This window comes from Hirundo rustica, chromosome 3 (genome assembly GCF_015227805.2).
Source record: "Hirundo rustica isolate bHirRus1 chromosome 3, bHirRus1.pri.v3, whole genome shotgun sequence".
NCBI classification, from domain to species: Eukaryota; Metazoa; Chordata; class Aves; order Passeriformes; family Hirundinidae; genus Hirundo; species Hirundo rustica.
In genome coordinates, this window is record NC_053452.1 from 16,655,835 (window position 1) to 16,683,180 (window position 27,346).

General features: G+C 41.1%; 1 protein-coding gene across 1 annotated transcript in view; it reads right to left on the minus strand.

Annotated features, from left to right (window-relative positions):
- ALK (ALK receptor tyrosine kinase) overlaps positions 1-27,346 on the minus strand; it is a 312,811-nt gene that overhangs the window by 157,132 nt on the left and 128,333 nt on the right. Inside the window, 1 exon segment of the mRNA XM_040058905.2 lies at positions 11,296-11,497. Coding sequence (XP_039914839.1) covers positions 11,296-11,497 — 202 coding nt within the window.

Here is a 27,346-nt window from a genome sequence, read left to right on the forward strand (position 1 = left end):
AAGAGCAGTCAATGCCGTTTCAGTGCCTCATACATGTCCCAGCCTTGACCTGGAGAAATTGCCTAAAGGAATGAAAGAAGCACAAGTTCCCAGGCAACAGATTTTATAAAAATGGGAAATCCGCTTGTGTCAGAAGTAATTTAGAGACCACAAAGAAATGAGCCTCTAAACAGCTCATCTTGCATGAAATAATAACAAATTGCAATCATTACAGTTTTGATACAGATCTAAGATGTCAAAAGCATTAGTCCACACTTCCTAAACCACAGCCTCCTGAAAGACAGGTATTTAGAGAAGATAGGGGCAGAGATGCAAAAAACCCCAGTTGCACATTTAAATTAAGAAAATATCCAGACAGATCATCTCATGGTTTTATTTTCTGGTGTGGCAGTAAATTTAGTTAGGCACTCTTAGGATATTGTAACATCCTAAAAATAATCAGGTCGCCCATTGCACTTAATGTACCAACAACCAATTATCTAACTAAAATTATCTTAACATCTCTGAGCAAGTTCACTACACAGGGAAAGTTTTACACTTTGGAATTTTCTTCTGCTGAAGAAAATCAGATTATTTGGTTCCTTATTAAAAAATATTTAAATGAAAATATTTTGATAGAATCTCCCCCTTAGTGTAATTTTGTGCTGTTATAAAGGCATCATAATAACTGGTCACTGATCTGACTACAAGAGGCTGTTGACTTTGTCTCATTTATTCTACTGCTTGTATTCCTTGCTAGATAAAGCAGAGTCATAAAAACTTCATTGCCTTGTGAAAAATTTAGACTTGTGCAAGTCTTCTGCAATCTTATCCTCATGTGAAGTTCACCAAGGATGACAGACATGCTGCCGGTTCAAGTCCCAGCTAAGAATATCTTTGCTTTGTCCAAAGAAACTTTATCATGCATCTTTGTGGCCTCAACCCATCAGCACAAATGACACATCAAGCCAGAGATGATCAGGAAAAGCTTCAATTACATTCAGCAGGCAAACTTCATTGCTGCTATTCTCAACAGAAAATCGTATTTAGTTAGCCTGATCTAAGACACAACGAATACCATAGGGCTATGGACTGATGCTTATAAAAAGCTGGCAACTGTTCTTGATGACTCAGAGAATTTAATGTCTGTAAAGTAAAGCACATGAACACAACCCTTTGAGAGAGGAAATAAAAGAAAAAGTCCAGCACTTCCAAATGTGGGGGGGAGCACTGTTCATTTCTCTAGACGAGATACCAAAAAGCTACTGTGCAAGCCATTAATGTTCATGGCTTCCCTATACTGAAGAACAATCTGCACAGTGCAGGGAAAGCCTTCTACAAAAGTGCACAAATGAAGAAATAACCTGATTCAAGCACTATTTAAAAAAACATCTGACAAGGCTCTCTGAAACCTGTGCCTTTGGTGTTGGTGTCAACTCCAAACTCCAAGTTTTTACTAGAGTAGCTGCTGACAGTAATGGTTTGCCCTGCTAGTACAAAAAAAGAGCTCTTGAAAAAGTATTTTATTAAGGGAATATAATTTCTACTGTACTAGATATGTGCTATAGAAAGCAATAAAATTCAAAACAAAACAAAGGTAGCTATTTGACGGAAAAAATCTTGCAGGCAGGAGCAATACTATTTAACAAATATAGCACATGAGTTTTAAATTAAAAGCTCTGCAAAGTGCTTCACGCTGGTGTCGTACAGCTTAATCCTCACTGTATCCCTGTGGAAAGTCATGCAGCACTTTCCTCAATCACTGAAAAGAATTTCAAGCTGCTGCCTCTGACTCTGCAGCACACATCAGAATCTAAATAATTTCTAAGCCTTCATTCAATTTCCCATGTGGGAATTTATTGAGAATTAGCTTTTTAATTCCTGTTGATTAAGCCTTTGATTTTTTTAATATGCAGAAGCAAATTTTAAGTTAGAGGTCAAGTTTATTAGAGCTCTCCTTTTTCTTGCATGGAAAACACAAGTTACCAGCATTTGAGAATAATAGGCAATGTTTTTGGTGAGCAGCGAATCAGACAGTGCTGCTTCTTAAAGTGAAGGTGCAAAGCAGCCCCAACAAAACTTGAACCCTTTGCTGCAAGTCATGGAACCCCATGGAGAATTTCAGGGGGATAGCTAAGAACCTGACTTAGAATGAAGAAGAACCTGACTTAGTGTGGTGGTGCAAGAGTTGTTTTATTAAGTTATTAAGTAATTTTTGTAAGTTTTATAAGAAGTTTTTTGTAATGGTTCTTTCCACTGTGCCCCCCGTTTTCTGTAATGGTTTCCCCCCTATGAGTTGGTTATATAACCAGTCGTTTTATGTCAATCACCCCCTCTTCCACCTGTCCCTGTCAATCCCCTCTCTCTCTCTCTCCTCTTGGTCGCCCTGTCTGTCACTTTGGGACCCTTCCCTGGATTCTGGAAAGATCCAGGAGAGGCGTCGAGTGATAGGCTGGTGCCTGGGGAATCCCCTTCTCCTGTCTTGTGATTCGTTCGTTGTTCAGGAGTTGACACTCACTGTTACACCCCCATGTTCCCTGATTTGCTGACCCATGGTCGCCACCCCTGGATCCTCCCCCATTTATAAGTTCGTGCAGCCCGGTTCCACATGTTCTCTCTGGGCAGCAAGGGTCTGAGGTGGAGCTCCTTGCCAGACTCCCCTTTAATAAACCACCTTTTACCCTGCTCAGAAGAGAGTAGACCCTTTTTCTGCCGCCGTAGTCGTGACGCCATGAGGTCCATCCACCAGTGTGGGGAACCAAGACCCACAGGGAGGAGGTTGCTCGCCTGCTTGCAACCCCGACCTATCCGCGTTTGCCGCAGTGCAGAACTGAGCTAGCCTGTGGTCAACGCCTGCTAGGCGTGAGGGACACTGCGACAACTTAGAATGCAGAATCAACTGCATTCCCACTACTGGAAAGCTTTTAGCAGGTGGATGGGTCAAGGACACGATTTTTAAGTCTTGCAAAGTTATTAGCACCTAGTTAATTTCTCTCTGAAACTGAAAGCAGGAATATTACCTTGTAAATCTTCTACAGTAGTTCCTACAGCAGGGGAGATTTGCCTTGGATAAGAAGGAGATTCTGAAGCATTAGCAGGGAAAGCCCCAAGGAAATTGCACACAATGACAAAGCCATGCTCCAAAATGGGACAGCCGCAGAGGAGGTCGCACAGAACTCAGAAGGATTTTAAGGTCAAAAGTAAGCAGGAGATACAGAAAGCAATTCTACCACAGGCTTGTTATAAAACTTGGCCAACAGCAGAATGACAGAGCTTAGCTGGAGGGGAGTGAAAAATAACTAGAAACAAGGCTGGCAATATTAATTGCCTGTGTCTGGAAACAAATGTCGGAAGCATTTGGCTATGGGCAAAGATACTTGGACACAGCAAAGGATCCTAAAAGACTGTTGAAATTTCATATAGCAGAAAGGACACCTCAACAAAGAAAAAGATTACAAACTGAAGTGTTTGTGGAGGCTTGGGAAGACAAGGCTGGGTAGTGTGTGGATGTGGGGCAGGTGGTTTTCTTGTTTAGGTTTTATCAAAACTGAATTCATCCTGACATGTCCAAACTAATAGGAAGAGCAGCATGGACTAACATCAACATGAAGTTGTGAAGATTAGTTTAGGATTACTTTTAAAAATTGAAGCAGAAGCCTTTGCATAGAGAAGAAGACATAAGGTCTATAAAACAAAGAAACAAGAATGACAGATTGGGGGGAAAAAAAGTAACTCATACTTTGGAAAGTGAGAATAGCATAACAACCAGAGAAGAGAAACCTGAAAATAATTCTGAAGGATACAAGGAGCAAAACTTTAAGATGACAAATCTTTGTGCCCAGGATTTGGACAGTATTAAAGTTGGATTAGGTTGCTCAGAGTGGTCTGAAAAAATTGTTTTAGCCCTGTAAGAAATTATTTATATTAAGGAATCTTTGTTTTCAAAGAACAAATATCCAAACCAGCCAAACAAAGGGTGCTAAACTCTTAGTGTGGTCAGTTTGGCATTATTTCTACAGAGTCAGATGTGCCAGACTCTGAGGTTCTTGAACAGAAGTAGCTCCCCAGGGTCGAAGGTCACCAACAGGTCCCGTGATTATTTGGGAAGCCACAAAGATCCTTGCACCAAGGCATACCAGAAATTTGGCTCCCCACCCCAGTCCTACACTACAGTGTGTTCAGCACTATGTTCAAAGCAGCAGAAAAGGCAATTCCACTTCGTAAAAAGTGAGCCCTTACCCTGAACAATATACTATTTTTTTCCTTCTCATTTTCTACATAGTAAGTAATGTGCTGCAGTAGTATGCAAAATTTTCATGTTTGACACACACTTCTCATTTTCTACTTTATTTCAGCTTTAAAATTATGTCCCCTGGCCCTGTTTCATTGTTGTAATTGGTTGTAATACACAACTTTGGACTTCCCATTTGCATGGATCTAACAAACATCAATGAAAGGCAGCACTGCCAGCTAATAACTGTCTGATAACATATATTACAAGAAAAGAAAGAGCACTTCCCCTCCACATTGCCCCAAACTGATTTTCCATCAGTTTGATTGGGACAGTGATTGACTGCTAAAAAGTAATTGCAATTACTCACTACTGAATTAAGTTGGTTGGCTTTGGTTTGTCCAAGAGGTCATAGGATACTTCACAATATGATCTGCCACAATAGTGAATGAATAATGATATTATTCTACCATTAATTGTAATAAATAGTTCACTTCCATATAGATGTAAAAAGAAATAAAGTGCTACAGACTGATAAAGTGCTCAACTGATAACACAGCCAGACTTTCTGGAGCCCTTTGAAAACACTGTGTTGTAAGGCTATATAGAAAAATAATGCATGCTCTAAAGCAAAAAAAAAAAAATCTCCAAAAAGGACCCATGTTTATCTCGAATAATAATAGAGCACTTCAGCAGCAGCAAAACCACCAAGACTTTTAAAACAGTAGTGTCCAGACTTTTATTTCACCTTAGTGTGAGAAAGTGACTACTTCAGCCACATAATCTTGTGCCCAAGGGGAATGGGAAAATAGTCTACAAATGTGTATACCAGGTTCATACTACTGCCTAAAACTTTACAGAGCTGTATTTTACCTTACAGATCCTGAATGATTTTAATTTAAATCTCCCCAGCAGTATGAGGTTCAACAAGACCAAGTGCTGGAGGCCTGCACTTTGACCGCAACAATGGCCTTCATCACTGCTGGCTGGGGACAGAGTGGCTGCAAAACTGCCCAGCTGAAAAGGATCTGGGAGTGCTGGCTGGCAGCGCTGAACATGAGCCAGAGTGTGCCCAGGTGGCCAGGGGCATCCTGGCCTGGATCAGCAAGAGTGTGGCCAGCAGAACCAGGGCAGTATTGTCCTCCTGCTGTTGACACTGGTGATGCCACACCACCTCCTGGGTCCAGCTTTGGGCCCCTCACCACAAGAAAGACATTGATGTGCTGAAGTGTCCAGAGAAGGACAATGGAGCTGGGGAAGAGTCTGGAGCACAAGTCCTATGAGGAGCAGCTGAGGGACCTGGCGATGTTTAGCCTAGAGAAAGGGAGGCTCAGGGGAGACCTTATCACTCTTTACAACTCGCTGAAAGGAGGGTGTAGCCAGGTGGGGATCAGTCTCTTCTCCTAGGCAACCAGTGATGGGATGAGAGGACAGTCTCAGGCTGTACCAGGAGAGGCTAAGGTCGGACATTATGAGGAATTCCTTCATAGAAAGGATAACTAGACATTGGAATGTGTTGCCCGGGGAGGTGGTGGAGTCACAATCTCTGGAGGTGTTTAAGAAAACACTGGACGTGGAACTTGGTCTAGTTGACACACATGGTGGTGTTTGGACAAAGGTTGGACTCCATGATCTCAGAGGTCTTTTCCAGCCTAACTGATTCTGTGACGCTGCATAAACTAAAATAGGAACGAACTCCTCGAGGTGCCATGACCCTCAGAGTTAAAGCTTTCCTCAGGTCTACAGCTGAGGTACTGGAAGAAACAAAGATTTATTAGGTGGAGAAGAAAATATTTTTTCCACATGCAAGCATTTTCTATCAAAAACTATCAAACTGATTCTTCCTAGGTGTTGAGTACAGTATCCTTTGAAAAGAGAAGGGGGAAAAGCAACACCTACTTCATCTTTACTTTTCCTTCCCCCTTTTTTTTCCTTCCTTTGCACTTAATTTCACAGACTGAAAGGGACTAAAAGTTGGCTAGTGGGTAATAGCACAGAAAAAGTTTAAGCGCTAATTTTCTGTCTAGAACAATTCAAGTTATCTCCCCAAAATTAAGGATTAGTGTTGCCTGGCCATCAGGGTGAGAGAGCTTAGTTTCTAACAAATCCATAAATCCAAATAATTTTCCTGGATTACCTGAATTTCTCAAATGCATAGTTTGAACTGAATCACTTAAACTCCTGATTTAGAATTCTCAAGAGTAAAAATGTCCTGTAAATTTTGAGACATATTCTGATACTTAAAAATAAGTTTAAATGCCCTAAATACACACTAAGACTGTGGTCTTCAGTCTTTTAATGTCTTAGCCCAGGCATTTGCAAAACAAAGGCCTGTATTCAGTGAAATTTTTCAAGAAGAGGAAACAAACACACATCCTGCATCCTCACAAAAATAATATAAAACAAACAAACAAAAAACCCCCTTCTATTAAGCCCCAGTCTCTGAGACAGGCTACTGAAGCCTGTACTTCTTACTGAAGTAAGAAAGAAAAGGAACAAAACTAGTACAAGAAATAACCTTCAGATTTCAACCCCCAAGGTCAAATGTGACAGATGCTACTGATTCCTTCATATATTTTCCTTGACATCTATCAATGCAATCAATCTTAAGTGAAGTTGTAGATGCCAGAAAGGGAATAGCCTATCATGATTTGCAGCAACCTTCAGAACCAGGTGAACTTTCTGTTGGAAGTGCTCTTTGCACCAGTATACATAAACCTACTGAAGTTTTATTACTTCCTTTCTCGTGCATGCATGTTCTCATTTCATGTTTTATTTAAGAAACACCTTCAGCTTCACGTATATACACAAAAGTCTTCAGATCAATCTCCACCTTGGTGATGAGGGAGGTCTACAATAAAAGACCGCTTTGAAATTTGGTGTCATTTCCTATGTTCTTATAAGGAGTTTGGTTTGATGTATAGTATGTAATGCTGCAGCTCACCATTAATAGTGCAAGTAGAGGTATAAAGTAATAATGGCAATTAAAATGAACCATGATAATTTTGTCCTTGTCCAATTCTAATTTCTCCAAAATACACAGATCTAAAGAAAAGAAAATCAATTCTTTATTACAAACTCTGACCTTGCTGACAAGATTTCCTTGATTTCCTTTGTGTTTTCCCCACTCTACTAAGCACACTTACAATCTTACTAGCTTTATAATTATAAATTTAACACATGTGAAAAAAATATGAGAGGTAAAATCAAATCAGCGACCACAGTGACAGTCTGACAAGCACCCAGAAGTCAACATTCAAATTGCGGCAGCAATTCTGCTTTGCTAAGTTACCAATATGCGGCATAAACATACTTGATGTCTCCTCACCTACAGAAACAGAAAATGGGAACCCCATTAAATATCAAGAAAGGATTGTATATAGCACCATGGGAACAGAAAACCAACAAAAGATAATACCCACATATAGCACAATTTAATATAAATTAGAGTGCTGTGCACCATGGCAGGAATGATAACAACTCTTTTGCCGTTACAAAGGATCAATAGCAGTGCACTGGTTCTCTCCCTGTATCATCTGCAGGTGCTTGTAAAACCCAACAGAATTGTCAGAGATGTCAGAAGAGACTAACCATATCAAAAACATCCACAGACTCAGGACAGCTAGAAACATTTCCATGCGACAAATCTACCAGATCTAACAGAACACAGTGACGTATTGTTCCTCATATAGGAGTCCTATGGATTGTTTAGGAACTAAGTTAGGAAGATCTAACCAAAATTGTTCCAAAACCCACAAGTTAAACTGGAGTAAGACCTTTCTCCTCTTTAAAAATAGTAATAGCTTTTAAAAGTATACAATTCTGCTGAACTGATAAACAAGGACATAGATTCCTTCTGAGTAGCAAGCATTATTGTAAATATTATACATAAAAGTTATGACTGTATTTGGCAGAGTTTCTGTGTACCACAAAACAAGTATCCTTTTGCCAGCCTCTGGTGTTTATCACTCAGGAACCATTCCCAGCCATCACTTCTGCCATTCTGTTCCTGGTGCGAATTCCATCTGCCCCACCCTACTGCAGTGTGATGCATCTTAGCTTAGCCACTTTTCTTCCTGCATGCAACACATCAGCTGCAGTGAAATATGTCAGGAAAGAAAATAAAACAAAGAGGTGTCTTCCACACAATGATTTCCATACCCCCTCTGGCTCATTATGGAATTCGTACAACTCTAGTCCACAGGCAGCAGCTGGGGTTTTTTCTAAAGAATGAGACCAGAGGAGCAAACAGAACATCCATAGCTCTGCTTTGAGTCTTTATGCATCGTCACACATGGTAATTTACACACAAAGACAACATGGGTGAGCTCTGGTAACAAATAAATATTTGGGTGCCATGCCATCTTTACTTCATACTATTTCATGGCTTTACATATATTCTACTTAACGTCAGCCTCAAGTGCTGCCAACTAAAACCTTTGCATGCCTGGTTACACCCTGAATGAAATAGTAATACCTGACAGCATCTGCTTTTTCTCTCTTGTAAACGTAGGTGAACTGTGAAGACCTTGTAAGATCTTAATATATGCAATTTTGGTTATACAATTTAAAAAGAAAAAAGAAAGTAAAGAAGATATTAGTGCTGTGCATAGTTCAAGATCCAAGAAAATCCACCCTGGAATTAACTTACTGTTTTCTCACCCTTCAGATGCATTTTCTTCCACTAAAACACATTTTTCGTGCTATGAGCTTGATTTCAAACAATGGCATGGACTCACTACTGCACATGCAAAGTTGCTAGCAGCTACACACACTTCACACCTCTTGTTTATATATATATAAAAGCAATATATAAAGCATATAGAATCAAAGAAGTGTCAGCTGTAAAACTTTAAAGTGTTTTTATTTCTAGCACAGACTCATCATTAAGGAATTCAATTACTTTGTGCCTGGAGCTAAAATCCTTATAAAATTTTAGAAATTATTTGGTTATAGCATGGTCAAAGAACTCATTATAAAAGAACACAATTGTTTGCAATTTCCAGGACAAAATAAAATATTGAACAGAATAGATTTCCACTGTAGGACTGCTAGTTCATTTAAGAGCTCAATTGAATTATTCTTGACTTTCGATCAGCTATACTGGATTCCTGTTTAAAGGAAAAAAGATGCTTTAAAAGGTGATATTTACATGTTTTTGTATCAGAGCTGGAATAGCTAATATTACCCCTCCAAACAAAGAGGGTGCGCTCAAATTCTGGAACGAAGATATAGGGCAAATGGTGACAAATTGCTACCCTCTCATCTGTGGCTGTGAGAAGCTATTTAACCATCCCCATGTGACATTTCTACAGGCACAGTAGCAGACTTTGTCTGCATTGCTGAGCTGAGAGAAGAATTACTGCATCTTACAGTGAAAGGATAGGACCAAAGGAGGAGGGGAAAACGAACCAGCTGGTTGCTCCAACTGGAGTTTTCCAGCACATAGAGTACCAAGGAGTCAGGTATACAAACCCATGAAGGCCACAGGCACCTCCTTACCCCTCCACACACCCCAGAGATGCTGCTGGGGAGCAAGCCGCACTTCTGGCAAGCATATGGGACAGCCAAGCTATAACCAAAGCCACCTTCTGTAGAAGCACGAACCCTCTTTACTGTGGTGATGATCTCCATCTGCAACACACAGCTGAGTCATCCATGTTATCGCCAGCAGATGGCAAAGGTAGGAATTTGTTACTGTACTTAAAGCAATCTTTCCCTTCCCTTCAAGGCTCCTTACATTTGGCACTTGCCTATGCTCCTGGTGAGTTCTGCCCACCCACAGATCGGAGCAGCAGCTCCTCCATGCAGCAGACCAGGGCATTTTACACACAGCAATATTCCCTGTGAGTGCCGAGGAACAGCGGCAGTGCCAACGCAGGAGGCGCTTTGCACAAAGCATGTTTATTAGCTGTGACACAGAACACAGCATTTGCAAAGAGCTAAGGAAGAAGACAGCTGCTGTGGCTCCTCTAATTACCTCTCCCCAGACATCAACAGCAATTTACAATTTGGATGATGTTGCTGGAACTAAGTATGATCTAGATCCACACACAAGCTCTCCTCCTCACTTTTATAGGCCATGTGTTATATGAGAATTACAACTATTCAAAATGTTTCTATGAGTTAGGTTATCTCCTGCAAGGCTTTTTATTGCACATTCTCCTTTTGCTACTGGAAGATACAGAATTTGCTGCAGACAGTAATCGGATAATCACATCTTGTTACGAGCACAATCCAATAGAATTTGTTATTAGAAAATCTCTAATCTATCACATCAAAACAAAGAACGCTTGAGATGTTTGGTAAAAATTATGCTTCTTAACGCATTTCACAACAAAGGTAAGAAATAAAAATTTTAAATAGTCAGTATATAGAGCAGGTAGAACATTAGCCTTACATATATCCAAATGAAATTCTGAGTTACTCTACTCCTACAGAGCATATTGAAATATTTACTGTGTTCATCTCCTGCTGTTTTGCTGCTAAGAAAAATTTAAAAGAATACACAGGAAGTCTGACAAATTAAAACATCATCAAGATTAATTGCACAAAGAGGATAAAACATTTCAAACAGTTGCACCCTTGAAAGATCAAAAGCTTTCCTCCCTTGCCAGTAGTTCTGAACAGCTTTATGGACAAAAAAACCCACAAGTGAAGACAAAACTGAAAATGTATGCAGGCACATGAAACTGCAAAGACTCAGTAGATATTCTAAGCCTGATAGTATATGTGGGTTAAGAAGTAGTAAAAAGCAATCACATAGAGAGAATTAGGCAGAAAAGCTTTAACCTTAGGATGAGTATACATGCTCTATCTGTACCTGCAAGCACTGAGAATAAATGTGGTGCTGACTTAGAAACTCAATTACGTGGATGCAGAACTTTGCTAATACCTTGTATAATAAAATAGGCATCAGTCTCCACCTTCTATGATATTTTAGACCCATGCAAGATAAACATCTCCTCAGTGGGGTGTCCTGCTCCCCTCAGATGTGCAGCATGCAATTTTGTGGCTCTATTGCTACTCAGTCGAGTGATTTTTCTCAATTCAAGTTGTGAGTCAAATGAGGGGATGAGACTTACCCATGTTTCTCTGGACTCTCCTCTGATAGGATTTCACTGCTGCTCTCATCAATGGGATGGACACGAGCAATATATTCTCCACTCTGCTGGTCAAACTTGTACACAGCCACTTGAACTACACATTGATCACTGTTGCTCCTCAGCCAAGGGCTCAGGATGGTGGGGCTCAGCCTTTCTGATGCATTGAGAAACAGAAAAGAACCTAGAAGAAAGGATGCAACAAGAAAGCTTTAAAACTTAGAAAGGCCTCCTAGATTACAGATGAATACTTTCAAGTTTTACATCTCAGCTCATCCTGCAGCCCTTCCATACCTCACAATCAAAGATTATATTTGTCAATTAGTTTGGAAAGTTTGCCCACTTTGTATTAAACCTATTAAGATTAGAGCAACACTTCAACTCACCTTTGAATAGTCCAAAACAAATATTACGTTTAGATTTAACTCCCAGAAGAAAAAAGCCCATACAGCTGATTAAGGAGTTTCAGGTTTAGATTCTTGTCTGTAACCTCTCAGGTCTGGTTCAGACCCAAATATGTTAGGATTGGTTCAGTTGGATCCTGATTTGACAGTGCTGGCATATACATATTTATTTATAATACTTTATACAGTACCCAGTTCTTCTCACCCAAATAAAGAACACAAACTCAATAGCTTTTCTGATGCTCTTCTGTAAACAGAAGACTGCAGCAGTCTTAAGTCTAATATTAGAGACAGGATAAAGGTCTGACACAGTTTCATTCCTTCAGCAATTCATTCTAATGTATTAATTTTATATGCAGCTAATCCATATTAAACATTTCATTATTATCCACTACATTGACTCCCCTGGCCTAATTCTATTTCAATACAATCTGAGGCTTATCCAGGGGGACAGAGGTAACGTATTTTCATCCCATTGCTGCTCATTTCAGGTGAGTCAAATGGCTCCCTTTTGGCAGCTGACTAATTTATCAATTTGTCCACAGAACAAGCACACTGGGGCCTGTAGCTGGCAAACGAAAGGGACCAACCCTTAACGCAAGAAAAAGTGTGATATTCTACTAATTCTAGCAAGACTAGTCAGGTAATGAAATCTCATTGTCTTGATTACCTGGAGCATCCATTAATACAGCCTGTCCATTAATACTGAAAGCATGCAGGTCTGATGAAGAGTTTAATTTCATTGAGAGAGAAATTAGGGCTCAACGGGGCTATAATTGAAACTTATTTTTAAATGTGTATGAATTTTAGCCAGAGCGGAAGCTTGTTTTTGAAAATGCCAAGGTTGCAGCTTCAGGGAAATGATCTCCTACATCACTGAGCATGGCTCATAACATATCCAGCGTGTCTGAGAAATACTGTTGAGGAACTACAAATGAATCCTCATTTTCACCTCAGTGTGTAAACCCTGGAGCAGGAGGGGCAAAGCAGCCACTCTGAGCTCCTGCAGCAGTTCACCTCCTTCCATGAGACACCTGATGAATTGTCCTTATTTGATTGTTTTAATTTCTCTCCACTGAACTGAAGGCTAAGAGCTTAGATTTTAATAGCTCACTGTCATGGGTTGGCACAGTTTGGTTTTTAGTTAGGGAGGAATGTGGCGTGTTACCCTGTCAGGACCTTGGAATTGTTTTGGAAAGGACAGGGACCTATTGGAGGATAGTTTGGTATATTGGCATCTACTTTGATTGAGAATGTTGAATGCGACTTTGGGAAGTACCCATATAAATCCTGATTTTGTTCAGGTCAGCCTTTTTCCTCCTGGTCAGCTGAACAGGTAACACCGAGTTGGGCCTGCTGCTCTCCCTCCCACACCCTTTTTTGGGGGGGAGCTGGCCCAAGGCCCGGCTGGGCTCCATCGGCTCCCGGTGGGGGAGGAGAGTTGCAGCTTGACATCAACTACTTTTAAAACCTCCCCGGAGCAGGGAGGGATTGCTGTGGGCCCGGTTGGGCCGAGGCTGTCCCGATTGTCACCGAGGGGTGGGCAGAGCTCTCCCCCGTCTCCTCCTCCGGTGATTCCCAGATAGAGAATGAAAAGGGTGGAGAGAGGAAACCCATCTGAGGTGCGTTGGGGGAGAGAGTGCTGCCTGGCAAAATCACATGGCCACTGCAGGCCTGGGCAGATTTAACCCTTCCCTGGCAACATGAAGCTTCCAAAGCCTGACCCTTCCCTGAGAGAGAGAAGAAGGAGAGTGGACATGGAAAAGGCACCGCACGAAGTCAGTGGAGCAGGAGTGAAAGAACTGATAAAGATTATTAGAAGGAGGGATTGAAGACGTGGACATTTTTAGCTGGACTTCTCTGGTATAAACTGTAGAAAAATAGACAATTTCTTGTAATATCCTAATGTCATTTGGGGGAACGGTGGTTCTAGTCAAAGTTGGGGATTGATATAATTGAGATTTTAGAGAGAAAGTGATTTGAAGCCCTCAGCTCCTGGGGTAAAAAGAGGTCTCTCTTTCTTTTGAGATAGAGACGATTTTAGAGATAGAAGAAGAGAATCCTTGTTTTATACTAGAGGAAGCATTCTTAAACAGTACCCCAAATACGCTGAGAGGTCCATGAGTAGCCAGGGGAAAGGCTGATAATGGGTGGGACTGCACAATCTGCAAAAACTCTGGACAGTTGCAGATTTGTGACATTGGGAGCCACAAGACTGTTTTTGTCTTGTGGTGAATGTCTCCATAGGACTCTAGAGAGACTCTTCTGCCAAAGTGATGAAAGATTATGTTTAAATGGTGAAACTGACTGAAAAATCACAGATTGTGTCTCTCTATGCTGTTTGTAAGAAAGGGAGCAGTTTGTAAGGGGAGGGAACAGTGTGTTGATATTCAGGTTGTTGTTGTTGCCTTTTTTTTTTTTTTTTCCCCCCAACTTTTCTATTCTTTTAATGTGGGTTAATAAAACTATTTATTTTTAAGCTTGAACCTGCTTTACTTCTCCTGAACCTCTCCCACAGAGCACTAAGATCACTACACTAAATTTGGCAAACAGGATTTGGCAAATGTGAAACCTCTACATTCATTAGTGTTTCTGCTTTGTTTTAACTAAAACCACTACAATTTGGTGGAGAACGCGGGCAATTGATAAAAATTGGGATAGGATTGACTAGGAGAATCAAAAGGCAAAGCAAGTATTACTTAAGTAGAATTATAGTAAAATATCTAAGGGGGGAGTAGTTTTATTGGTTTAAGTAGATAAAAGTTGTATGTTGTATGTAACTTTGATGCTCACTGTCAGATGCTGGTTTAGAACATGGGAATTGCACTTGTGTTCACAGACTTCCCCTTTGAAAAAGTCTGATTTGGCAAATCATCTCAGATCACACAAAGGGCAATGATGGAAGAGCCACAAATTAAAACTGGATTCCTATCAAACACTGTTTTTCTTCACATACGTACATTTATCATAAACAGTATTTTTGACATATTTCTCAAAAACAGTGTTCTTTGGCATTTACACCACATTAATGACATATCTAAAACTAGAAAACCACCTGTACTGAAAGAAATATGAAGAAATACATAAAATACAACCTGCTCAGATGTCAAGGTTTTCAAACAGAGAAGAGTGAAATGCAGTCACAGCTTTTTTTTTCCTTAATAACAAGATTCCTATATCTAAATAATAGTCCTTAATACAGTTACTAGTGGAATTGTTTGATGAGTTTAGACAGTTTTTATCAGTTATTTTTTTGTTGGTCAGTAAAAGAGAAAAATCTCCAACAAAACAAAATCCAGCTACATGTATCATCCTTCCCTGTCTCCCTTTTGTTGCAAACAAAAGAGAATTAGAGCAGTAAATCTTGTGGCTTTAATTTTACCATCCCCATAAGAACAATGAAATCTCTGACATGAAAGGGAGCAAAGAGATTTCTGCTGGTGGCAGAAAGACACTAAGTGTTGCAATAATTGCTGATGGTAACTTGCCAGGTGCAAGAGCCATATCCACATCTTACTGCCTTGCAACAGGGAGTCAGATTTTAAAAATAACAAACAAGCAGCTCTCATTCCTTCTTTTCTTGCAGTGGTTCTAAATCAAGGGAGCTGCCAAGGATAGTTCCTCTTATGCCCTGACCTGAGGTCAGGTTTGAAACATCAATGAAGTCCAGTAGTAGACCAGGGTGGCTGCTACAGCAAATTTGTGGGACAGCCAAGAATCTCCTTTGTTCTGACTTTTTTATTTCTACTCTCTTTCTGCAGGACTCACACTGTGCAGTTGCAGCTTATTACTCATCACATGGCCAGTTGTACCTACTGATTTATATTGCTAAAAGGAGTACAATTTTGCCACGGTAGGGTTACCCCAGCCCACTGTTCCCAGGGGGAACAGACCCACACTAGCTGCTGTGAAGTGGTGCCTAGGAAATCATTACAGAAGACACAGCTCCATAATAGATTACACTGTGTTGGCCTCACCACCAACACAGTCCTGTTAGAAATGTCCACCCAGTGCATCCTTTTGGGGAGATCATCTACCTGGACATATACTAGAGCTATGAGAGGCTGTCTTTTTTATATATATATATATGCATGGTGGTTTTTTTTTTGTTTTGTTTCTTTTAAAGAAGAGAGAATAAACACAACTTTGTTCTTGTTTTTGAAAGCTCAGCTACCTCATGGACGACTTCCTTGTCTGTGGCAGTGTTCTCTTTTTGCTCTTGCTGTTCTTTTAGTTTGTAAGTGCCAAGTAAGGAACTATCAGAGCATCATTTAAGCTTTGATGTTACAGGAACAGTTTCCAAAGTTGAAATGGGGGTACTTGCTTTAACACCACAGACGTTTTCTTATATAGAAAATTTGAAGATTCTGGGATTAAGCCATGGCACCACAAAGGAATAATTAATGTATCTGATGTGAGCAATGATACATTTTGAACACAAATCCCAATGCTTCTCCCTTCCTCCAAAAGCACAATCTCTCAGGCACTGCTTGACACTGTTTGCTGTGATGCTCCACCACAGCGTCAGTATGACCACCATTTCCAGGGTCAGCCTAGAGACTGCTACTTAGAGTTAAGGGATCACCTGGAGATTGATTACACATCCATGCCAAGGGATATAAGAATATTTTATTTCACAGCAAGAGACTTTCTCAGCAAAACCAGAAGCTACCTGTTCACCTGTATTTCCCCACAGTGGGACTCCATGTGGCATGCTTTGAGATCGTTCTGTAGACTGTAAGACTCTAAGGTTTCAGCTAGCACTTCCTTGCACATATTTTCTCCTCTTGGTTTGCAGCTCTAATAAGACTCTTGGGATCCCCCTGGGCAAATAGAAAAGGTACTGTAGCTTCCACCAAACTTCTGCTGCTATTTAGATACCAGGGGACATAAGCTGAGATGAAAGGTCCCATCATCATTCATGCTGCCAATGTCACATTCTGCTGCTCAGAACTCTGGAGGGTCTGTTACTTATCACAAAGATCATCACCTATGAGTCACTGCAGGAGTCTTTTGCTACAGGTTTTAAATTGGACCCTGGCTGCACAATGCAATGCTGATATTGAAGAGATGCAGTTAAAATAATGAAATAATAACTAGATATACACCAACAGACCCAAGCACTTAGTACTTCTGGGGTCCTGAGCTCATTCACTAACACCACACAGAACCCAAGGTTTGGGGAGGGAACAGCATTCGGTATTTTGCCCCCAGTACATCCATGTTTGCATTATATGACAGAAAATCTATCTGATGCTGTTCTGTGGTGTTCCAGAAAGTGCTGGTCTAAATGCAAATACTTTATTTTTCATATTTCCTCTAAATACTCACATACTGTGGGACAAACCTACCAATAATATTCAGCTTGTAATGATAATTTTCCCCTGTCTTTTAAATAGCTGCAGTCATAAGGCAATGGTGTTACTCATCCTCATATGTTGTCTGATAACATCTCTGGCAACTTGCTCTCATTACAGACAAACACACATGAAAAGATATTTATGCTTCAAGCACAGATTATTGCAGTTGACATAAAAGGAATATTACAAGACAAATTAATATATCTTGCATGAAAAATTGCTGTTGATCCTATGGAAACTTGTTTACATTTAAACATTCGTGTCACACAAAGGAAAGGATGGTTTATCAGCTTAGTAGCAAGATGTTTTTGAGGTGATGAAGACAGCTTCAAGTTCTACTGTTCAGGACTAATGAGGTAACAGATGATTTATAAACAAGAAAACTGATGTTGAAGTACTGTGCACACACAGACACACTATGAACAAAACACCTGTCCAAAAAAGTTTTCAAATGAAGAAATACAAACTGGTAAGCCTACAACTTAAACCCTCATCAGCAACGAAGCCCATTCCCACAATCTCTGGCCCAACATCCTTATCTGGCATGGATGCACAAACCACCTGCAACTCATGCCAGTGAATGCTGAGGCAATCCTGACATGCTCTCAACACAGAGCCATTTCTTTGGCCCTAGGAACTGGGTAAACTTGGAATCCTATTGCAAGCCCTTTGAAAAGCTGGTCATCTGACAGCTACCCAATAGCTTTGAATACACCCTGCTAACTGCTCATATCCTAGTTCCCTCCTGGTCAGTCTTGGAGGAAAAGCACGGACAGAGCCTGGTCAGGTTCTTCCACTCAACGACCTTGTGATGCTCAGCGAGGTCAGTGCAACCCCATTGCATCCTTGGACCTTTCTGAGCCAGGAGCCAGAAAAATTGGTTGCAGCCCAAAAAGACAGCAGCCTGAGAAGTCACATTGGGAAACAGGGGTCCTCAGCAAAGTTTTCACAGCAGAAAAGAGCAAACGGCTCTTTTGGGACAAATACATTGAGGCAATTCCTCAGCTTTCAGCTGAGATCCAGGATTTCCAGCGTATGATGGGGCTGACTTACTAAAGAGCAGCTCTGTCAAGAAGGACCAGGGAGTCCTGGTGAGTGTCAAGTTGACTGTGGGTCAGCAGTGTGTCCTTGCAGCCAGGAGGGACAATGGCATCCTGGAACATATCAGGAAGAGTGTGGCCATCAGGGCAATGGAGCTGATCCTGCCTCTCTACTTAGTCACCTACAGGCCACATCTGGAGTTGTGTCCAGTTCTGGGCTCCTAAGTACCAGACAGACACAGAGCTGCTGGAGAGGGTCCAACAGGGACCACAAAGATGATGAGGGGTTTCTCTCTCTTGTAAGAAGAGACTGCAGAATCTGGGCCTGTTTACTGTGGAGAATAGAATACTGAGAGAGGATCTTATCAACACATGCAAGTATCTCAAAGTACCAAGGGGATGGTACCAGACTTTTCTCAGCGGTGCCCAGTGACAGGACGAGGAGCAATATCTGTAAACTAAAACACAAGAAGTTCCACTCAGCACAAAGAAGAATTTTACATTGAGGGTGGCAGAGCACTGGCACAGCTGCCCAGCGAGGTTGTGGAGTCTCCCTCCCTGGTGACGTTCAGACTCCACCTGAACACGCTCCTGTGGCACCTGCTCCAGGTGACCCTGCCTTGGCAGAAGGGTTGGAATGGATGCTCTCCTGAGGTCTCTTCCAACTCTAACAATTCTGCGATTCTGTAAAAGCAAGACTCGAAATACAGCTAGGCTGACTTAATCTGATCACACTTATAAAGCAGCAATTTAACAATCTTTGCAAAACTGATAGATTGTTATTCTGAACATAAACTCTATCTTCCTACTAAAAGGATTTTATTACCTTTCACATACAAGTTCAATACTCTACCAGATTAAATTAGAGCTGTAAAAACTATTAACAGTCAACGTCTGTAGGGGACTGTACAGTAGAAAAAATTATTTAAATCAAGTTTTATAGTCTTTAGAGTTGCTGACTGGAGAGAACATTTCCACTAGTATCGCAAAACATCCCACAGAGCTGGTCTTTACGTTTTTCATTTCACACTTGACTTTCAAATTAACTATTCAAGCAAATCTCTTTCAGCAGGAGCTCAATAGTTGGCAAAAGCCATGAAAGAACTGGGCACTACCTGAGTGACAGCATTAAAGAAAAGATTCTGTTATACTTTTTCTGGGGTTATATACACAGATTTTCTAATTGCCTCATGAAGGCTCCAAAATGTGCTGAATGCGAAGAATGTGAATGATCTCCAGTGCTGAGTGCAATGTGACTACATGAGCACCAGAAGATTTGCAACCTGCTATGCTTGCATCTGACTTAAAATTCATGAAGGTAACAGCCTTTGAATTATTACAGAATTTGGAGCTGAACAATTCTTAACAATCTAATTATGGTAATTGGATGATATCCCTACCTCTTTGGGAGTCGATCAGAGTTCCTGCCATTAGCTGAAATAGAAGGGGGATTTCACTTCTAATACTGAGCAGGAGCGTGAGCACGTTTCTCTGGATGATGCAAGAGCAATACAGAAGCACTAATGAATTCATACTGACTCTGGTGGGCATGTCATACATTTTACAAATGGACAAGTTAGGGCAGACATTAAACAACTGCAAACAGCATGCAGCCAAGATTGGTATCGGAGCTGAGATCTGCAAGTCAAAACTCTTTAAAAATTACCTTCTATTTCACGTATTTTTCATTTCCCAAGTATAAAGAGAAGACCAATAACCCATCAAAGCAAAAGAAAGTAAAATTTGTCCTGTTACTAAGGCGTCAAGCAAATTTGATTTGCCCCCATATGATTTCCTCTTAAATTCAATGGCTCACTCATAATAAAACCTTTTCCCGTCACCCGTGGGAACCACAGCAGTGTTATAGAAATGTGGCTTGAAGTTAGGAAAGACAAGAATCCTTCATTTTCTCACACTCTAGTCCCAGAAATTTTGTTTATTATTTTAACTATTCTCGTGGAGGCAGCCTTGAAGCCTTATACACAGAGGAAGGAGTCTCCTAGCAGTGACCTTCATGCAATTCTTTCACAGATTTCCCCTGTCACTTCCCTATGCTCAGGTGCAGTGCGTGAACTGAAGCCCAAATGAACACCCTTTAAAGATTTATTACTATTTATCAGTTTAAATTCCAATAACCCCTAGCATAGTCATATGGAAAAGCTGGATCTCATCACAGTACCCTTTAGATAGAAAACAATAAAACAACAAAGCTGTTTAGGTACAGTTTTTCAAAAGGAAAATCAGATGGAAGAAAGCAGTTAAAAGCTCCAGGTATTGCCTTCTGTAACAGGAGCTAGAGCCAGATGCTGTTACAGCCCAATTCCTAAATGACTCAGCAACGTTTGCTCCCAGCTAAAAAGCACTGAACTGAAAAAAAGTAGTTAGTTAATTAAAAACTTAAAATTCAATGCTGAAATGAAAATCTTTTCTACAGAATGACAGAAGAGTTTTTAAATAATTCAGCCTTGCACAGCTGATTAACCAACATGCATCTTTGCTTTTGCTGCTGACAGAGGCGAATGGAAGTTGCTTTTGAGATGTCTGTTCTGAGACTAGAGGATGAGAGAATTTTCTGTCATAGTGAGCGAGACAGACCTAAAGGGAAAGCTAAGAGGAGGCTAGTCATGTCAGTTAAAAACAGAGGCAGAATGTCTGTTCAGGAGCTCAGTGTGTGCAGAAGTTAACAGGAGGGTGTGAAGGAAGCCTAGTGATGTGCCTCTAGTTGCTGTTTTTGCCCTCAAGTGTGCTTATTTGATTACACTCAGGAGGCTGGAAGCTTAAAAATTAAGAAGTTCAGCAATACTGCGACGCACAAGTACCTGAATAGAAATGTGCCTGCAAACAGAGCTGCAGCCGTGCACAGTTCACTAATGTCAGAAATCATGTTAAACAAGTAGTTAGTACTGCAAGTTAGTAATCTGAAGAAACTAGAAAACCACAAGAGAAAGCTCCTAATTAAATCTCTGTAGTGTAGCACTCCTCCTTTTGCACTATCTGTCAGGATTAAACTCATCACACAGAAGCTGCCGTTACATGTCAGCTTTAAGTGCACAAGAGTCGTAATTCAGACCATTGGAGAACCATGACATTGGTCCACAGATAACATAAATAAGATAAATTAAAACCAGATGAGGCATCTTAATGTCTCATACATTTCAATTTGTTGTTGTCATCATCTTCTCCACATACATGCATGTACATCCATGCACACAGTGCCAGGAGTCTAATAGCTGGCCAGCTGTCACCATAAGTAGTGGGAAATGTGATCCTATCCAGAGCTTGTTCAATGCCTCATAGCATAAAGCATAAAGCATCTGTCACCAAATCCCTGCCCATCCTAAAGTTCAGACATCCTTCTTCCATCTCCAGTCCACACCACTTCCATCCACCTGCCTGTCAGTAACTCAGGTATCACTTCCACACGCCAGTTTTGTTTGGCAGACTCCTCCTCACCCATCTTTTAGCCTTAGAACTTCCTCATAGTTTCTGTGCTTTCCTAAGTCATCACTGCAAGGATGAAAAGGGAGGAAATGCCTTTGGCACATCAGTTAGAGGGTGGAAGGAAATGCAGATGGCAGAAACCTCTTGAGGACTCTGCTCTGCTGTGAAAGCTGTCCTGGCTGGTTTTCATTCTGCTCACTCAAAAACCCCACTTGACATTCACATGTAAGAAAAAAGCAAGCTTCACCCACATACCAGTTGTCAATGAGCAGACAAATGAGGGGACAGTGATCTTTCCCTTAGGTCTGACTCTGAGTTAGAGCTTCTCTGAATGTTGATGGACATGCTGAAAAACACAGGGAATCAACAACAGAAGACGATTCCACCAGCTTACACAATTTGTTCCCTGGGCCTTCAATAACTCGTGTTCTCCAACAACACAGTTAAGCTTCACACTTAGATAGCATTTTATAAATTCAAAAAAATGCAGAAATATTTAATGATTAAACCTCAGGATACTAAAAATCCTTTTTCCAAATTGGAAAAGACAATATGCAAGTCAGGGGCTTGCCTCAAAATGTGGCAAAATCAGGCATCACACAAAATTAGTAATCTAAATTGCTCAATTACCAAAAATCTTATTCATGATGGCAACATTTGAAAGAACTAGTTGCTTCTTGCTGTTAACTGGTAATTAAAACTCTACCTAATCTCCCTTTCCTGTGAAATAAAACAGGTTCTCCTTTCAATCTAGAGACAGTGGCACAGGTGAAGGAGGGACTGTGGTTCAGATGAAGGCTACATGTCCTGGAGGCATGAGATCTCAGTAGACTGGACTCCAGCTCTCTGTTCTTGGTACTGACATCTCAAAGACCTTCCAGCGCAAAAAAAAGCAAAACTGCCTGTCCTCTGCTGTCACTGTTTTAAAATGAGATCACTGAACCACAGGAACTGCAAGGTCCTTCCATGGGTCTCTATCCAACATGAGACCTACCTGCCCTGAGCAGAACCATCACTGACACTAGATGAGGGCAGTTACAACTTCGTTCAGCCAAGTCTCAAAAGCCTCCAGGCATGGAGATTTGACAGCCCCTCTGGGCAACCTGTTCCAGCATTTGCACCCTGCTCCTGGTGAGTCTGTGAAATCCAACCTGGGACTTCCCAAATGGGAAGCTGTTGCCACCACCCCACTGTCTCCTCCCGCTATGGTGGAGAAGTTTTTGGCTTTGCCTTCTTTGTGTCTCTCTGCTGGGTGGTTGTGGCCACCTCCAGCTCACCTCTTCCCAGCCTAAGCAGCCCGGCTCCCTCCAGCTCTCAGAGGGGGTACATCCTGCAGCCCCCTGAACACAGGGCAGCCACACTGGGCCCTGCCAGTGTCCTCACATACCCCTTGACCTGGGACAGGAAACCAAGGCCAGACACAGCAATCCCGGTGTGGCCTCACCACCACTGACCAGTCCAGAATAAGTAGCTTCTTCACAACTGGATGTCTTCCTCCTGTCTTATTTTGGATGGCTGCCTGCCCTATTTGTTATGGGTTGGGTCATCCACAACCTGCAGATCCTCTTTAGCAGGAGTACTCAAGGGCACCACTTCCCAGCCTGGGAAATGAGATACTGCACCAGCAAATCCTGGTGCAGGAGCAGAGCTTATTAATTCTGATGGCTCTACAAGGCTCTTGTTAAGCCATTTCTCAAGTTTACCAAGGCCCCTCTGGAACAAAGTTTTGCCATTCACTGCACCATCAAAGTCCCCTCTCCTTTCAGTTGTGGATCACCTACAAATTTGACCAGTGTCTCTATTTCTAGGTCATGGTTGAGAATACTGAGCACTACCAGCTCCTGTTCTGACTCTCCCAATCCTTGCTGCCCTTTTCTTGAACCCATGCTGTTACATGTTGAGGTCTGGGGGTTGCCTTGGCCTGTAAAGGCAAAGAAATTCACTGAAATTCATGTTCCTAGTATCAGCTGTCGTTAAAATTGCTTTAACGTATACCAAGGAAGACTAATGGATTATTTAAAACTCTTTATTCCCCCACAGGGCCTAGGAGACTCATTGAAGGCCAGACTTCTTTACAGAGAGTACCTCAGAGTCACTGCACCAGAGTCCCGGAAGATGAGGGAAAAGACAGCTGGCAGCTACAAAGAGACAGACAGTGACAGCAGCACACATGGAAACAAAGAGGAGCTTCAATCACGTCAACAGTGACCACTGAACACATGTAGCTCAAAATATTTTTGCTACAATGCCAAACCATAATTTCTTTGCCTTGTCTCCTCAGTTAGCTTTTCTTACTGTGATTGCACTGTGATTCAGTTGAAAATTGCATGTTCTGCTGAGGAAGAGCCATTTTTTCTTTACTTGTTCTGCAAACTGCCTATCACACTTTTAGGCTGTGAATACTGTGAAACTGACTGAAATATAAGGACACTACTTTTTCCAGCCGTGAAAGAGCTGGAAAAAGTCTCCACTCTTCATGAGAGCAAATACCCATGGGGCTTCAATGTGGGTTTCACATGAGTAAAAATTGTAGAAGTTCAAGCTTTCGATGCACATTATGGATGAAAGGCTGTACAGCTCTTTGCTCTAAAAGACAAAAGCAAAGCCACAGGGGATCTGCCCACACTGAACGGGGCATGCCAATCATCTCACATGTTGCAATTCTACCTTCAGCACAACGTATAAATCAATTCTTTGTCTCAAGAGGGAAATATTTATCTTAACAAACAACAAATCTCGACAGCACAAAGCTTAACTATAATGGAGGAATGTTACATGAAATTCAACTAAAAAGGACAAACCAAGATACATCATTAAGTTTTCTTCTTCCAAATAGAATATTTAAATGTCTCTGAAATGTCACCACAGCCCTACCTAAGCATTTCTGCCTCAAAAAACAAACTGCCATATAGATTGTCAGGGGAAAGGTAGGTCGAGGTGTATCTGCAAAGGTGTACAAAGCTCTTCCAACCAACTATGTTCACTTTTCAGCCTTACTGAAACTGTCTAATGAGAAAAAAAATCAAGTAGTCAGACTTATCATTCTGTTGGCATCCTCAACAAATTACCTTTAGCTCACTGACATTCTAATTTTCTAGAAACAGGCATAGTTATGCTAGAAAGGTTATGACTTGTGTATTTATCTTGGTTACAATTATTCTATGCTCTTTTCACTTCCATAAGATATAGCATAAATGAGAAACCCCATTTTATTTGGTTTTTGTTAGCTGCAGAATGAAAGAGCTATTGTCTTATTAAAATACTGTCTCTCTACTCTAGTTTTAGCCTGGAGATAACAGAATCAGAATAAGGAATGAATGGCAGGGTGAATTGGAAATGGATTGTGGCTCATAACATGGATTTAACACAGCCCATAATGACACTTGAGTTAAGAAGCTGGCTCCGCCTGACAGAGATTGCAGTTGATGGTTTCAGTGAGTCCCCACCACAAAGCCATTACCATTAGCAGTACCACAGTGAGACACCTCAGTGGTAAGCTGGTGTAAATGAAACTTTGGTGGTTCCTGTACTGCAGACACACAGTGGATTTTGATCTCAGTGCTGTCTCATTCTATCTCCACTAAGTCCCAAGTGCCTCCCAGTGCTTATCCCTGTGGGGCAAACCCCATGTTTTTCTACTTCGGGATAGCACGTGCAGGAGATACAGAAGTGATTCAGGAGCCCAAAGAGATCGGGCATATGAGCGGGGACAGCTTGTCTTAACACAACTATCCTTGCCCTCCACTTCCCACTCTGGTGACAGATGACTTTCCTGCTAGGGAAGAACGAGTGGAACACCTCGTTTCACAAACTGATGCATTATGGTAACTGGTGCAGTATTTTATGCAACATGGTACAGACAGAATTAGAAAGTAAGCCGAGTGAATTTAAGGTACTTCTGGGAAACCATCCACATTGTCCTTAAATTCACAATAGTCGCTGGTGTTCAACAGGACAGCAAGGAAAGATACTTAGGCCTTAGTTTTAATAAGGCTGCTTTTACAAGCCCATACTCTAGAACAACATATTAATAAGAGAGGAGAGATCTTACCTGTTATTTCACTTTTACACCATTCACATAATTTGCCTACATTTTGCATTTCACCTGCAGGTCACTTTTCTTTTCATGATTGTGCTGCCTTCTTTTCTTAATTGGAGGCATTATCACAAGGCTGCCAAATCTTGTGGCAAGGGATGTTATTTAAAACCAGACAAGATTCAGCTTTTTTTGACTTTAAACAAAACCTTATGACCACCTGTTAAATGATCCAAGGTTCAACAGACCCATGTTTTTTTTGAAAGCATCACTTCTGGCCTTAAATCAGCCTGGCAGCCTTCTTTTAAGGGTGGAAAACAAGCTCCCCTAGGAATAAGCTAGTGGAGGCAGAAGACATGTAAGCTGTAATACAACAGTGAAGAGCAGAGATTTCTCCTATTTCCAGTGACATCCAGCCACACAGGATTTACTGCTACAGCTTTTCAATAACCCAAGTCCAACACAGAGTGAATGTGCTATAGACTGTTATGAAGTGGCTGGCAGAGACTCCATAAAGGTTACAGGAGACACCCAAGCTTCACTGAATAATGCTCACTCTCTCTTTGCCTTTTAGATAAAAAAACATTGCAAGGTCACATGCAACAGAAATACACTGCTGACAGCACATCACTATGGAGGCTCTAATAAGCCCATAGGTGTTTGTGCATATATGTCATATTTGACAGCATGCACTCTCACAGTTCCCCGCAGGCAGCATTTTTCATCCCAACTGGCAAGGTTTTAATGGCTTTTCTATTAACCTGGTTGGTTTTTTTTTTTTTTTTTTTTTTTTTTTTTTTTTTTTTTTTTTTTTTTTTTTTTTTGGGGAGGGGGGGGGGGTGGAAAAGGAAAACAACATGCTTTTTTCTGTTCATTACAAACATGGAATTGATCCTGAAGGGAATATGGCAGAGATCTGTAGACTGAGAAAGCTCTCAAACCATCTCAGTCTTTGAAGATGAGCAACCAGGGTATATAATTTCATTAAGTCTCACTATGGCTGTAGCCCTTGTTCTAGATACAGTTGATAGGTTTTTTCCTTTAGGAGAAATGTGTAAAAGGAAGCAAACAAAAGTGCTGAAATAGAAAAACTGTGTTCTTTTGGTGGCCTTCAACGCTGAACAACTACTGACTTTTCCTGTTCAGAGGAATCCCATTTTTTCCATTAAATGTAATCATACACCTACCAACATGACTCTCACATTGGGAGGAAAGGTACAGCAGTCATTTTCAACTTTTGGCATTCTTGTAGGAAAATGAACTGATATGGAACCCTGAACAGAAGGAGATGGAGACAAGAAGAAAGCTGGTGACGTGCATGAAACCAGCAATCTCTCTCCAAAGCTATAATTCAGCATTCAAGCACAGACAAATGAGATGTGGAATCTTCGAACCTTTGTGATTTGAGATACTTGACGTTCAAACTTCTGTCAGGAACTAAACGCTCTGATACAAAAACCAAAAATGATAGGCCTGACTTACAGTGACCATCTCTTGCTATCCTTTGTACATTGGTCCCTTCCAAACTGAACACCTACAAACGTGTCAGTGTGTTTTCACACAATTTTTCAATTTGCACAGCAAAGGACTGAAGTCAGTATGAGCACTGGATCTCATATTTAGCAAGTCTAAATAAGACCTGCTAATCCTACCAGTTCTCTTTGCAGTGACCCTTACCTGGGATCCCTTTCTAGATTCACTGTTTCTAAGACAAAGAAACATGCAGTGGATACTCCAAGGATGGTTGCTGAT